The following is a 14,487-nucleotide window of genomic DNA, read 5'->3' on the forward strand; positions in this document are numbered from 1 at the left end:
GGGGCACAGCGGGGCACAGCGGGGCACGCAGAGGTCCCGGTGCCCCAGGGCAGGGACGCGCGGTCTCAGGGTCCCCCCCGCCCGCACCCACCTGCGCCGCTCCCCGGCCGCCCCGCCCTCGCCGCCGGAAGCCCCGCCCCAGCACAGGAAGCCCCGCCCCAAGCGGAAGTCCCGCCCTCAGGCCCGCCCCGCCGCCGCCGCCGCCTCCTGCCGGAGCCAGCGCAGGAGCTGCGGCGTGAAGTAGGTGATGATGATGTCTGCCCCTGCGGAGAGAGGAGCCGCTGTAGCCGCCATGGCGGGGACAGGGGGGCAGGGTCGCGGGGACGGAGCAGGCCCCGGGCCCGCCGCAGGCCCCGGGCCCGCCGCCTCACCTGCGCGCCTGAAGGCCGTCATCGCCTCCCTGACTGCGGTCTCCAGGCTGAAGGCCCCGGCCTGGGCCCCGTGCCACAGCATGGCGAACTCCCCCGAGACGTGGTACACGGCCAGCGGGTGCGTGGGGTGCTGCGGGCAGCGCCGCAGGTCAGCCGGGGGGGTCCCCCCCTCCCGCTGACCCCACACTCCAGTACCCCCCGCAGTGCCCACGGCACACGTGAAAGCGAATCGCAGAGCCTCCGCTTCCAGTACCCGAGCTGGCCACCCCCTGGCGCCCCCCGTGCCTTTGCTGGCACACAACGAGCTTACTCGGGCCTTGACGTCCCTCACGAGGTCCAGGTAGGGCATCCCCGGCTTCACCATCAGCATGTCTGCTCCCTCCTGCACGTCCCGGTCCTGCCAGGGCAACACACACAGCCCCCAGGGCTCAGGGCACAAGGAACCCTTCCCAGCAAGGCTATGGTTAGGTTTGCCCAGGCAACACACACAGCCCCCAGGGCTCAGGGCACAAGGAGCCTTTCCCAGCAAGGCTAAGGTTAGGTTTGCCCAGAAGGTTTGGATTGATGGCTGGTTTTCCCAGGAGGGATCACAGGAGGCTTTGGTGAACTAGAGGCCACAGAAGCCGATGGGGCTGTGATGGAGGAGAGCCAACACTCCCCACACCAGGCACAAAGTGCCCTGGGGAAAGCTGAGGGCTGGAGGTCCTTGGACCTGATGCCCTAAGCCCCAGCAGGGTATGAGGTCAGCACAGGTTCCAGCACAGTGTCCTTAGGCCCACACTGGGGAGCAGCTCTCTGGCAGGCTGCTGGGTCTCCTCTTTTGCTTGTGGAGAGGGAATCAGGATGCCAGCATGGTGGGGTTGGGAGGGACCTCTGGAGCTCATCCAGCCCAACCCCCCCTGCTCCAGCAGGGCACCCAGGGCAGCTTGCCCAGGAGCACAGTGGCCAGGGGGAGTTGGAAGCTCTCCAGAGCAGGAGACTCCACAACCTCTCTGCTCCAGGCCTCCAGCAGCCTCACAGGAAAGATGTTTTCTCTCCTGTTGAGATGTAACCTCCTGGGTTCCAGTTTGTGCCCAGTGCCCCTTGTCCCTGGGCAGCACTGAGAGGAGTCTGGCCCCAGCCTCTTGACACTCACAAAGACGACCCTGGACCATTCTGGCTGATGTGCCTCCTTCCCTCCTTGGACCCCCCACACCTTGCTCCCCCCAAAGTGCTGCACCCTGGCCGTGACTGTTTGTCCCCTGGGCACCATGTGATGGTCTCCCAGGCCCCAGAGGCACAGCCCCCCCCTCCCCTGGCTCTGTGCCTGGCTCACCACAGCCCGCAGGGCCAGGCCCCTGGCGCCGGGGGGCAGCTGGTAGCATCGCCGGTCTCCGAAGGCAGGCTTGGACTGAGCAGCATCCCTGGGGGTGGGCAAGGCAGAGGGCAGGCCGTGAGGACCAGGATGGCTCTCACCTTGTGCAGCTTCACAAATGTGAGGGCAGGCACCTGAGCCACCAGGGCTGGGGAAAAGGGAATCTCCTGAGCTGCCTCAGGATCGCTCTGGGAGGTCTGTCAGGCCCAGGCCGTCCCTGGGAGCTCTCCTTCCAACACCCACTGCCCTCCCCAGGGGCTAGGGGAGAATCATGCCAGTCTCCTTTCCCTCTTCTCTGAGGCAGGTCCCTCAGGGACACCCTGTTGGGGTCAAGATGTCCTTGGGATGAGGCCTTCACCAGCTGACTGTGCTGAGCCTTCCACCCGTGGGTTCCCTTTGGGGCAAGACTGGCTCTTGCAACTCCCCTCCTCTGCTGGCCTTGCTGCCAGCACCCAGGGCAGAGGGGTGAGGGGGTGGGACAGAGGATCACCCAAGCTGATCTTCCCACCAGCCAGCCTCTCCTGAGCAAGGTGCAGGTCTCCTTTGTGCCTTGGGAAGTAGGAGGGGAGCACCCAAAGCCATCAGCATGGCTTCAGCTGTGGCCCAGGCTCTGCTCTCAAGTGACTGTCATGGGGGAACATGTCCTGGGCAGCCCAGCCCTGGCTGGGGACCCTCCTGGCTGAGGGACACCCACCTGAAGGGCCCATAGAAGCAGGAAGCAAACTTGGCACTGTAGCTCATCACTGAGACCTGCAGAGGAGAGCAGAGCTGTGAGTGCCACAAGCTGGGTGCTGCACCCTGGCAGCAGGGCAGGAGCCATTCCCTCCCCTGGCTGTCTTCACAGAGTGGCAGGGGCTGGAAGGGCCCTCCAGAGATCACCCAGGCCAACCACCCTGCCAGAGCAGGGGCACCCAGTGCAGGGCACCCAGGAAGGTGTCCAGGAGGGCCCTGAAAGTCTCCAGAGACTGCAGCACCTCTCTGGGCAGCCTGCTCCAGGGCCCTGCCACCCTCACAGTGAAGAAGTTTCTCCTCATGCTTAGAAGGCACTTTCTGTGTTCCAGTTCATGCCCATGGCCTCTTGTCCTGTCTCTGGGGACCACTGAGAGGAGGCTGGCCTCATCCTGCCACCCACCCTTAGCTATCTGTAAGCACTGAGAAGGTCCTCAGCCTCCAGGCTAAGCAGCCCCAGCCCTCAGCCTCTCCTGAGAGCTGTTCCAGTGCCCTCAGCACCTCCCTGGCCCTGTGCTGGACTCTTCTCCAGTAGCTCTTTGTCCTCCTTGAGCTGGGAGCCCAGGATGGGCACTGGTGAGGCCTCAGCAGCACAGAGCAGTAGCACCTTGGACTCCTTCCTGTGCCAGAGGCCTGGCAGCTCGCTGGGCTGCAGTCCAGCCAAGGAGGTTCCCTTCCTGTGAGCACTGGGGCAGGGCAGTGCCTCCCTCTGGGCCAGGAGAGGCTTTGTGCAGGTGCTGGGTGCTGCACTGGCACCTCTGGCACCCCCAGCTCACCTTGTTGCCCAGGTCACTGGAGGCCAGAGCCCTCCTGATGGCAGCGATGCGGCCGTCCATCATGTCCGAGGGGGCAACGACGTGGCAGCCTGCAGGAGATGGCACTGGTGCCTGGCACTGCCCCAGGGAGGCACCAGGGGTGCCAGGCACTGCCCCAGGGAGGCACCAGGGGTGCCAGGCACTGCCCCAGGCAGGGAGACACCAGGGGTGCCAGGCATTGCCCCAGGGAGGCACCAGGGCTGCCAGGCACTGCCCAGGCAGGGAGGCACCAGGGGTGCCAGGCACTGCCCCAGGGAGGCACCAGGGCTGCCAGGCACTGCCCAGGCAGGGAGACAGCACTGGTGCCAGGCACTGCCCCAGGGAGACACCAGGGGTGCCAGGCACTGCCCCAGGGAGGCACCAGGGGTGCCAGGCACTGCCCCAGGGAGACAGCACTGGTGCCAGGCACTGCCCAGGTAGGGAGGCACCAGGGGTGCCAGGCACTGCCCCAGGGAGGGAGACACCAGTGTGCCAGGCACTGCCCCAGGGAGACAGCACTGGTGCCAGGCACTGCCCAGGCAGGGAGGCACCAGGGGTGCCAGGCACTGCCCCAGGGGGACACCAGTGTGCCAGGCACTGCCCCAGGGAGACAGCACTGGTGCCAGGCACTGCCCCAGGCTGTGGCTCTGCCCGCAGCAGGAGGTGGCCCAGGCCTGGCAGCTCTGTGTGCCAGCCTGGGGAGCACAGGGGCACTTCCCCCCCAGGGTGGGGCCAGGCCCAGGCTCCTCTGTGCCCGCTGGGAGCCAGAGGGCCAAGGCTGAGCCGTGGGCACTGGTGCCAGCAGTCTGCTCACCTGCTCGGGCGTAGGCCAGGGCCACCTCTGCCAGCCGCTGGCAGCTGAGCTCGTTCTGGATGCTGCCATCTGCCCTCAGGATGCCTGGGAGAGAGCCCTGGGTGAGGCCAGGGCTGGGGGCTGGCTGCCTGCACCCCTGCAGAGATGCTCAGAGCCCCAGTGGGGAGCACAGAGCCACGGAAGGGCTGGGAGGGAGCTCCAGAGGCCGCCCAGGCAGCAGGGGCATCCTCCAGGGCACTCCTGAGCCTCACCTTCAGTGTCCCCAGGGATGGGGCCCCAGCTGCTCCCCTGGGCACCCTGTCACAGTGTTCCACTGCCCTCCTGGGGCAGAGCTTGTTCCTACCACCCAAGCTCAACCTGCTCTGCTCTAGTTTGAAGCCCCTGGTCCTGTCCCTGCAGGCCCCTGGGAGCAGCCTCTCTCCATCCTCCTTGCAGGATGTGGGGACTTGTGAAGAGAGATGAGTGAGGACCAGGAGAGCAGCGACACAGCCCCCCAGGGAGGGCACACAAGAGGTGGCAGCTCCCAGGAAGGGGAGGCAGGGCTGGAGGACACAGATGAGCACTCAGACAGACTCAGATGAGCAGGGAGTGGGTCCTTAACCACCTGTGCCTCACACCTTGCTGTCAAGACCCAGGAGAGCTCTTCCAGGCCCAACTGCACCAGCCCTGGGGAACTAAGCCTTTGGACAGGAGCTGGCCAGACCCCCCCCAGCACCTGGAGCCAGCCCCCCCCCCAGCACCTGGAGCCCCTCAGCAGCACCTGGAGCCAGCCCCAGCAGCACCTAGAGTCCCTCAGCAGCACCTGGAGCCAGCCCCCCCAGCTCCTGGAGCCCCTCAGCAGCACCTGGAGCCAGCCCCCCAGCACCTGGAGCCCCTCAGCAGCAGCTGGCAGGGCCGGGGGGGCTGGCAGGGCTGGGGGGGCTGGCAGGGCTGGCAGGGCCTGGGGGGCTGGCAGGGCTGGGGGGCTGGCAGGGCAGGGGGGGGCTGGCAGGGCTGGGGGGCTGGCAGGGCCTGGGGGGCTGGGGGGGCTGGCAGGGCTGGCAGGGCTGGGGGGGCTGGCAGGCCTGGGGGGGCTGGGGAGGCTGGGGGGCTGGCAGGGCCTGGGGGGCTGGGGGGCTGGCAGGGCAGGGGGCTGGCAGGGCAGGGGCTGAGGCGCAGCCCAGGCTGTGCTCACCGCAGTGGCCGTGGGAGGTGTAGGGGCACAGGCAGACATCACAGGCGATGAGCAGCTCCGGGAAGGTGGAGCAGATCTTCCTGACGGCCTGGATGGCAGGGGAGTCCTCTGCATCAGCAGCAGAGCCTCTCTCATCCTGTGCGAAGGGAGCAGCGTGGGCAGGCAGAGCCTCCCCCGCGGCGCCTCTCGGCCGCGGCGCTGCCCAGGAGGAGGCTCCGCGCCGGGAGAGCCTTCCCGAGCGCCGGGGCCCCGCGGCGGCCACCAGCGGCGGCACAGGGAGGGCACTGCTGCCTCTCGGCACTGAGTGCAGGCCTCCTGCGAGGGCTCCAGGAGCCTTCTGGGTGCCACCGCAGCCCCTCAGCCCTGGCCTGCTCTGCTGGGACCCTGAGTTGCTCCTCCTTGACCAGCAGCCCCCCCTGCCCCCACACTGCTCTCCCCCAGCCCCTTGCCAGCACCACGCACACTGACCTTGGGGACCTTGCTGGGCACCCCGAAGATGAGCACACACTTCAGGCCATCCCCGACCAGGGGACTCAGCATCTCCTCCAGCCTGTTGACTCCATACCTGAGAAGAGCAAAGGGAGAGAGCTGCCAGGCACCCAGCCCTGCAGAGCTGCTCCCTGGGCTGAGCTGCTCTGTGCCCTGGGAGCTGCTCTGGGAGCTGCTCTGTGCCCTGGGAGCTGCTCTGGGAGCTGTTCTGTGCCCTGGGAGCTGCTCTGGGAGCTGCTCTGTGCCTTGGGAGCTGCTCTGGGAGCTGCTCTGTGCCCTGGGAGCTGCTCTGGGAGCTGCTCTGTGCCTTGGGAGCTGCTCTGGGAGCTGCTCTGGGCCCTGGGAGCTGCTCTGGGCCCTGGGAGCTGCTCTGGGCCCTGGGAGCTGCTCTGGGAGCTGCTCTGTGCTCTGGGAGCTGCTCTGGGAGCTGCTTTGTGCCCTGGGAGCTGCTCTGGGCCCTGGGAGCTGCTCTGTGCCCTGGGAGCTGCCCTGTGCCCTGGGAGCTGTGACTGGAGTGATCCAGCATCCCCACCAGGCAGTAGCTGGAGCCCCAGGGGGGTGCTGCCTGAGCACTGGAAGGAACAATCCAGCAGCTTATCTGGGACTACAGGAGCCTTATCCACCCAGCATGGCCACTCTGGGTGCCCTGCCCTTGCAGCCCTTATCTCTTGTCCTTGTTGCAGATCCAGGCTCACCTCCCCCACAGGACCACCCTCTGGGGCTGCTCTGAGCACAGCCCTGCTGATGGAGCAGCAGCAGCAGGGAGCTGCCAGCCCAGCAAGTCCAAGGCAGGACAGGAGCCCACAGCCTGGCAGAGTTTTCCTGGCTGCTGGAAACTCCATTTGCTTCCAGCTGCTGTGTGCCCAGCCCAGCCCACATGTGTGAGAGCTCTGGGCCATCCTGAGGCCCTGGCACTATCCCTGCCAGCACTGGTATGCTCCCAGCATTCCCAGGGGGATGCCCTCCACTCCCTTAGTGGCTGAGTGCTCCTGTGCTGCCCAGTGCCAGGGGATCCCCAGGGCAGGGACTGCAGAGGGCTGGAAGCATCACCCCTGGCTCAGGCTCATCTCAGGCCATTCACCAGGCCTGGGGCATGGCAGTGACTGGCACAGAGCCTGGTGGGGCTGGGCTCTTACCTGGCTTGTCCAGGGAGGCTGGGGATAGGCTCCACTGCATCAGGGCTGTCGCTGTAGGGGTGGATGGGACAGAGGCGTGAGGTGTGAGAAGGAAGCTCCCATCTGAGGCTTGCCCAGAGGCATGCAGAACCTGCCCAAGAGCTTGGGGAGTGCCTAAGCCAGGCAGTCTGAGCCTGGCCCAGCCCTGAGCCAGGGAGGCAGGGCTCACTCACGTGACGAAAATGGGGTAGATGAGGTTGGAGGCATCGAAGGCAGTCGTGGTGCACTGCCAGGAGCGCAGCACGGGGTGGAAGTAGCCACTGTGAAGGATGGAGGCTGCCTGCATCTTGGGCCTTCACCAGCAGCCTGTGGAAGGAGATCTGGAACACCAAAGGAGTCCTGGTTAGCTGCTGCCACTGGCCCAGGCCAGGAGGGGCTGAGTTCCAGGCTGCCACTGCAGGGCTGCCCCTGTCCTGCCCCAGGCACATGTGGGGAGCACAAGCTGTGGCCCAGCCAGCCCCGGCCCAGCCAGCCCCGGCCCAGCCAGCCCCAGCCCAGCCAGCCCCGGCCCCGGCCCAGCCAGCCCCGGCCCAGCCAACCCCGGCCCAGCCAACCCCGGCCCAGCCAGCCCCAGCCCCGGCCCAGCCAACCCCGGCCCAGCCAGCCCCGGCCCAGCCAGCCCCGGCCCCGGCCCAGCCAGCCCCGGCCCAGCCAGCCCCAGCCCCAGCCCAGCCAGCCCTGGCCCAGCCAGCCCCGGCCCAGCCAGCCCCAGCCCCAGCCCAGCCAGCCCTGGCCCAGCCAGCCCCGGCCCAGCCAGCCCCGGCCCAGCCCCGGCCCAGCCAGCCCCGGCCCAGCCCCGGCCCAGCCAGCCCCGGCCCAGCCCCGGCCCAGCCAGCCCTGGCCCAGCCAGCCCCGGCCCAGCCAGCCCCAGCCCCAGCCCAGCCAGCCCTGGCCCAGCCAGCCCCGGCCCAGCCAGCCCCGGCCCAGCCCCGGCCCACCCAACCCCGGCCCAGCCAGCCTCGGCCCAGCCAGCCCCGGCCCAGCCAGCCCCAGGCCAGCCAGCCCCAGGCCAGCCAGCCCCGGCCCAGCCAGCCTCGGCCCAGCCAGCCCCGGCCCAGCCAGCCCCAGGCCAGCCAGCCCCAGGCCAGCCAGCCCCGGCCCAGCCAGCCCCAGCCCCGGCCCAGCCAGCCCCAGCCCCGGCCCAGCCAGCCCCGGCCCAGCCAGCCCCAGGCCAGCCAGCCCCGGCCCAGCCAGCCCCAGGCCAGCCAGCCCCGGCCCAGCCAGCCCCAGGCCAGCCAGCCCCGGCCCAGCCAGCCCCAGCCCCGGCCCAGCCAGCCCCAGCCCCGGCCCAGCCAGCCCCAGCCCCGGCCCAGCCAGCCCCAGCCCCGGCCCAGCCAGCCCCGGCCCAGCCAACCCCAGGCCAGCCAGCCCCGGCCCAGCCAGCCCCGGCCCAGCCAACCCCGGCCCAGCCAGCCCCGGCCCAGCCAACCCCGGCCCAGCCAGCCCCAGCCCCGGCCCAGCCAGCCCCGGCCCAGCCAACCCCGGCCCAGCCAGCCCCGGCCCAGCCAGCCCCAGCCCAGCCTGCTGGGTGCACACAGAGCACAGCCCTCCACCAACAGGGGGGATGCCACCTCCTCCCCACACCACCTCCCAGTGCACAAATGACAGCCCCCAGTGTAGCACCAGGCTCCCAGGCTGCAACACAAGCAGCCCCCTGAGGCCACCTCTGCTCCAGCAGCTCTCTGCCAGCCAGGGGGGGACAGATTAAACCACCTGAAATTGCTTAACCACAGAATGGTTTGGCTTGGAAGAGACCTTGAAGATCATCTAGCTCCAAGTCCCTGCCATGGGCAAGGGCACCCTTCACACATCAGGCTGCTCAGAGCCCCAAACATCCTCACCTGGGATGGTGCCAGGGGTGGGGCAGCTCCACCTCTCTGGGCAGCCTGGGCCAGGCTCTCAGCACCCTCAGTGGCAAACATTCCTTCCTTCTCTCCAGTCTCAATCTTCCTCTTTTAGGTCAAACCATCCCCCCTTGGCCTCTCACAACAGGCCCTGAGAAAAACTCTGTCCCCAGCTCTCTGCTCAGCCCTTGAAGCACTGCAAGGCCACCAGAAGGTCTCCCTGCAGCCTTCTCCTCTCTCCAGGCTGCCCAACCCCAACTCTCTCAGCCTGGCCTCCCAGCAGAGGGCTTCCAGCCCTGCCAGCACTGCTGTGGCCTCCTCTGGCCCTGCTCCAACAGGTCCCTGGCTGTGCTGTGCTGAGGGCTCCAGAGCTGCCCCAGCACTGCAGGGAGGGCTGAGCAGAGCACAGCAGAGGGGCAGAATCCCCTCCCTGCCCCTGCTGGGGCTCAGCCCAGGCCAGGCTGGGGCTGGGCTGGCAGTGCTTGGTGCTGGCTCCTGCCCAGCTCTGCACCCCCAGGGCTGCTCCCCAGCCTGTAGCTGTGCTTGGGATTGCCCTGGCCCATGAGCAGCACCTTGCCCTTGGGCCTTGCTGAACCTCTCTTGAGCCTCTGCAGAGTTCTGAGACAGGTTTTGTCCTCAAAGGCTGCCCTGGGCAGCACAAGGCACTTGTGGGCACAGTGTACAGATGTGGTTACAGAGGTGAGAGAGGTGCAGGATCATCCAGGGGACAGCAGGGCTTCGAGGTCTGTGCTCACACTGCTCCAGCAGCCACCTACTGCTGGTTAAAGAGAACTGGGCAGGGCTGGTGTCAGGGGTAACAACTGACATCCAGTGTTAGCTGTGTCACAGCTGGAACTCCTCTGCATCAGTATTTTCCTGTTCTAGGCTGAGGGGGCTGGGGGTCTTCAGCCTGGAGAAGAGGAGGCTGAGGGAGACCTCACTGCCCTCTACAGCTCCCTGGCAGGAGGCTGCAGTGAGCTGGGGATTGGGCTCTGCTCCCTAGTCTCAGGGGACAGAAGCAGAGGAAGTGTGCTGGAATTGTGCCAGGGGAGGGTTAGGATGGGGATGAGGAACAATTTCTTTGGGGCAAGAGTGGTCAGGGATTGGCAGAGGCTGCCCAGGGAGGTGGTGGAGTCCCCATCCCTGGAGGGGTTCCAGAAACCTGTGGCCATGGCACTGTGGGACAAGGGTCAGTGGCCATGGTGGGGCTGGGTTGATGTTGGACTGGATGACCTTAGAGGCCTTCCCCAACCCAAATGATTCCATGATTCTATTATTCCCACCAGCACTGAGCTGTGCCCAGGATGTGGTTGGAGTGTGATGAAGGGGCTGGGAGAAGGCTGGGAGTGGGGAGCTGTGAGGTGCTGGAGCAGAGAGCAGCTGCAGGGAGCTCTGGGGCTGCGTCTCACCGACACTGTGCACAGAGCAAACAGCAAAGCCTCTCCTGGGGGGCACAGATTTTGTTCTGAGAGCTGAAATCAGAGGGAGGGAGGTGGGAAGAGTGCTGCAGATGGGCTTCTGCCAAGGGCAAGAGGGATTCCTCCAGCCTGGGCAAGGCAGGGCTTGCCATGGGAGACAGCAGGCACAAGGATGGGACAGCAGCTCTGCTGTCCTCAGTCCCATCCCCAGAGGGACTGCCCAGCAGTAATCCTCTCTGGGGAACAGACACAGCTCAGAGCATCCCAGGCCAGAGTCCAGGGCAGAGGCTTTGCCACTGGCACCCAGGACACCAGTCAGCAGTGGAGCTGGGCAGCCCCATCCCTCTGGGAAACCTTTAACGTGAGCTCTTCACCCATCTTACACACTCCAGACCTGAGCCAAATCCTCGGTCTGAATCAGGTCACCCCAGTGCATGGGCACTTCCAGGGGCATCATGATCAGTCCAGAGCTTGAGCTGAGTCTCTCACACCCCTGGCAACCACCTGTGCTGAGGATGGGGGGAAAGGCACCTCTGGATAACTACAAACACCATAAACACTCACACTAGGCCTGGGGGTGCTCAGAGCGGCTGCCAGGCAAGCTGGCAGTGCCACAGCACCACTGGGCAAGTCATTTTTAGCCCTGGAACAGTGTCACCACAGCCCTTACTTGCAGGGAAGGGGACAGCCCTGGGTGAACTGGGGTGGGCAGCTCCAGGCAGGGCTCTGGGCAGGGCTCTGGGCAGGGCTCTGGGCAGGGCTCCAGGCAGGCAGCAATGCAGAACAAAGGGCTCAGTGAACAAACCCCACCTCGAGAATCCAAACCAAGGCTTTAAGCTGTTAATCCCCCAGGGAGGAAGGGGAGGAGGGATGGGGTGGGTGCAGAGGCACCTGACTGTATGGCACAGATAGAGGCCACAGCTCCAGACACTGTCCCCTCCAGGGAAGGAGGAGATGGGCACCCCTGGGAGTTGCAGAGCAGAGATAACAGCAGGGATGGGGGGGCCCAGGGGAGCACTCCTCTGCTGCAAAGCCTGGGGAGCCTCTCTACAGCCTCATGTGCAGGAGCAGCTGCCACCAGCCACAGGCTCCTCTCACCCATGCAGGACACCTGGCTGGACATGGCCATCGGGGTCCTACAGCCACAGAGCCCCCTCAGATGCCCCCCGGCTGGGGGATGCAGAGCAAGGGCTGTGAGTGCTGTGATGAGGTTCTGCACCACAACCCCAGAACACAAAGGGACCCTCAAGGGTCATCTTGTTCAACCCCCCTGCAGGCAGCAGGGACATCTCCAACTAGATCAAGCTGCTCAGAGCCACATCAAGTCTCATCTCGAATGTCTCCAGGGACAGGGCCTCAACCACCTCCCTGGGCAGCCTGTCCCAGTGTCTCCCCAGCCCCCCTGTGCAGAGCTTCCTCCTGATGTCCAACCTAACTCTGCCCTGCTCCACTTTCAAACCACTGCCCCTTGGCCTATCCCCACAGGCCCTCCTGAACAGTCCCTCCCCAGCCTTGCTGGCAGCCCCTTCAGATACTGAAATGCAGCTCTGAGGTCTCCCTGGAGCCTTCTCTTCTCCAGGCTGAGCAGCCTCAATTCTTTCAGTCAGTGCCTACAGGAGAGCTGCTCCAGCCCCTAGTTGCTTCTGCCCAAGTCCCTTCAGGGCTCCTGGCAGAGCCTCCTTCTCCAAGGTGAAGGCCCAAAGCTGTCCTGGAGCACTTTGCTTCAGGCACATCGGAGCCCCCAGCACAGAGGACTTTCAGAGCAGCCCTGCAGCTCCCTGTCCAGCAAAGGGCCCTGGCACAGAGTGGCTTCACCTTTGCTCCTCCATGCCAGGGTTGCTCAAAGCCCAGCCCAGCCCAACCCACAGCACCCAAACCCTGCACCTTCACCCAGCCCAGCCAACTGGGGCCCTTGGTGTGACAAGGGGAAAGAAGCACCGAGAGAAGCACACACAGGCTGCTGCCCCTTCACGCTGCCCCAAACGAGACAAACCCGGCGGCCAGGCTGCAGCCAGAGCCAACACATGCCCACAAGAGCTGCCAAGCTCTGCTCCAGCTGACTGCTCACCACCCTGCCACGGGGCAGCTGCTTCCCAGCACTCTGGGACCTAAAAACCGGGCACAACCTCACCCTGTGGGACCTGGCATGGCACCTGGGGACCTGGTTTAACGCCCACCGTGGTCTCAAGTTGACGGTTGGATGGTCTCAGAGGGCTTTTCCAACCCAAACGCTTCTGTGACTCTCTAACCATCACCCCCGAGACTCCCAAGCTCCCCCAGTCCCAGAGCCGACCGGGAAAACAAAGCCCCCCCCGGGGATACAGCAGAGCTGTAATTAACGGCGGGTTAATTAACCATCATTAACCGAGCTCAAGAGGTCATGGAAAGGTTCGTCTTCCGGCTGAGATGTGGGAAAGGGGCTGGCTGCTCGGCGGGGGATAAAGCAGGGGGCTCGGCGCTGCTCGGTGCCATCCTTGCCGCGGTAACCCAGCGAGCCCCGGGGCTGTCCTTGCCGTGTAGCCGAGGGTTGCCCTTCCTCCTTCCCCGCCCCAATTCCCGGCCCCTGGAGCCGTCCCGATCTCCCGGGAAGCTCCTCTAGAAAGCCGGGGTCGGGAACCTGGGGGAGACCGGAGCCGGGGCGCTCGCCCCGGCTCCGGTCTCCCCCAGGTTCCCGACCCCGGCCGCCAGCACTCACCGCCCGCCGCGTCCCGCTGCTCCGGGCCCGGGGTGATTTGCATAACCACAACCCCCTTCATTAGCATAACCGCGCCCAGCGAGGGCCGGAGGCGGGAAATCTCGCGCGGCGGAGCGCGGGAACGGGCAGGAGGCGGTGCTGGGGTGGCGGTCCCCGGGGTTTTGTGGGGTGTTAAGAGCCCCGAGTAGGGTTTTGGGAGGCGCTGGGGGCTGGAGCAGGGGGGCGGATGTTGGAGGAGCGCTTTGGGGTGCCGGGGGGCCACGCAGTTCAGTTTTGGGGGGGCTGCAAGGGGACTTGGAGCCAGGTTTTGGTGTGCGGGGAGGGGGGGGGGAGCAGGGACGGGGACGCTGGAGGGAGCTGGAGCAAGGTTTTGGGGGGCTGGGGGGCTTAGGAGGCAGGTTTGGGGATGCTCAGAAGATGGGAAGGCAGGGAAGTGGCTGGAGTATGGCTTTGAGGTGCTGGGAAGGGGCTGGAGTAGGGCGTTGGGATGCCTGGGGGGCCATGCAGTTCAGTTTTGGGGGGCTGCAAGGGGACTTGGAGCCAGGTTTTTAGGTGCCGAAGGGTCACAGAGCTGTGGTTGGGGTGTTGGAGAGTATAGGGCACAGCTTTGGGGTGCTAAGGGGGCATGGAGCGCAGGTGGGAGTGGTGGAAGAGCACTGAAGCAGGGTAGGGGGGCATGGAACAGGGTTTTGGGGTGCTAGGTGGGGCAGGAGGGAGGCTGAGCTGCCGTGGGGCTATACAGCTGGGTTTTGATGTGCTGCAGGTGGACTTGGAGCCAGGTTTCGGGGTGCTGGGAGACTGAAGCAGTGCTTTTGAGTAGTGGAGGATATGGGGCAGGGCTTTGGGGTGCTGCCAGGTTGAGGGAAGCTGGACCCTACTGCAGGCCTGGTGGCACACAGTGAGGTGCACAAGGCAGGGTTGTCAGCTGGGGCTTTGCTGCAGCACACAAACCTCAATCCTGTGTCCCTTCCCCCACAGCCCCATGACTCTCTCTGGGAGCAGTGGTGAGCCAAAGGCTCCTTCCACTGGGATACAGACACCTGCCTCCAGCCCCACTGCTCTAGAAACTGGCAGTCATGGAATCCCAGACTGGTTTGGGTTGAAGAGACCTTTAGAGGCCATCAAGTCCAACCCCCTGCAGCCAGCCTGGCATCTGCAGTCAGAGCAGACTGCTCAGAGTCCAAAAGCACCTCAGCTGGAATGGTTCCAGGGATGGGGCAGCTCCACCTCTCTGGGCAGCCTGGACCAGGCTCTCACCACCCTCAGGGTCAAACATTTCTTCCTTCTCTGCAGTCTCAATCTCCCTCTCTTGAGTTCAGACCATCTCCCCTTGGCCTGTCACAACAGCCCCTGCTTTGTCCCCAGCTTTCCCATTGGCCTCCTTGAAGTACTGAAAGCTCCCAAGGTCTCTTCTGCAGGCTGAACCACCCCAGCTCTCCAGTTCTTTCCTGTCTCCTTGCTCCCCTCACACAAAGGCTGGGTAGCAGCTGCCTCCAGCCTCCCTTTGCCATCAGCTGCTCTGTAAACCTCTCCTAGTGAAGGCTGTCCTTGGCTGCACAGTGGGAGGCGTGCCCAGGCAACCCCCATCAGTGCCCAACAAGAGGCTCCATTTCTGTACAAAAAACTGGCT

The 14,487-nt window shown here is 65.6% G+C and overlaps 1 protein-coding gene across 1 annotated transcript; it reads right to left on the reverse strand.

Annotated features, from left to right (window-relative positions):
* Window positions 1–177: 177 nt before the first annotated feature.
* ALAD (aminolevulinate dehydratase) lies at window positions 178–7,214 on the reverse strand. The gene is made up of 11 exons (XM_054174566.1): window positions 7,074–7,214; window positions 6,862–6,912; window positions 5,705–5,801; window positions 5,237–5,372; window positions 4,063–4,146; window positions 3,231–3,319; window positions 2,420–2,475; window positions 1,687–1,774; window positions 682–768; window positions 372–501; window positions 178–263 (listed from the first exon to the last, which is right to left on the reverse strand). Exons 1-11 carry the CDS (start codon window positions 7,184–7,186, stop codon window positions 178–180), a joined length of 1,017 nt encoding a protein of 338 aa, XP_054030541.1. The 5' UTR covers window positions 7,187–7,214.
* Between the last annotated feature and the right edge of the window lie 7,273 nt (window positions 7,215–14,487).

The sequence above is a fragment of the Dryobates pubescens genome, chromosome 29, assembly GCF_014839835.1.
Source record: "Dryobates pubescens isolate bDryPub1 chromosome 29, bDryPub1.pri, whole genome shotgun sequence".
In the NCBI taxonomy this organism is placed as follows: Eukaryota; Metazoa; Chordata; class Aves; order Piciformes; family Picidae; genus Dryobates; species Dryobates pubescens.

Excerpts from the sequence above, each read along its gene's own strand:
- ALAD (XM_054174566.1), bottom strand. The coding sequence starts at position 7,186 with ATGCAGGCAGCCTCCATCCTTCACAGTGGCTACTTCCACCCCGTGCTG. Across the intron at positions 5,802-6,861 it reads AGCCTCCCTGGACAAGCCAG|GTATGGAGTCAACAGGCTGG; the intron begins GTAAGAGCCCAG and ends TGCTCTTCTCAG. Across the intron at positions 264-371 it reads GACGGCCTTCAGGCGCGCAG|GGGCAGACATCATCATCACC; the intron begins GTGAGGCGGCGG and ends CTCTCTCCGCAG.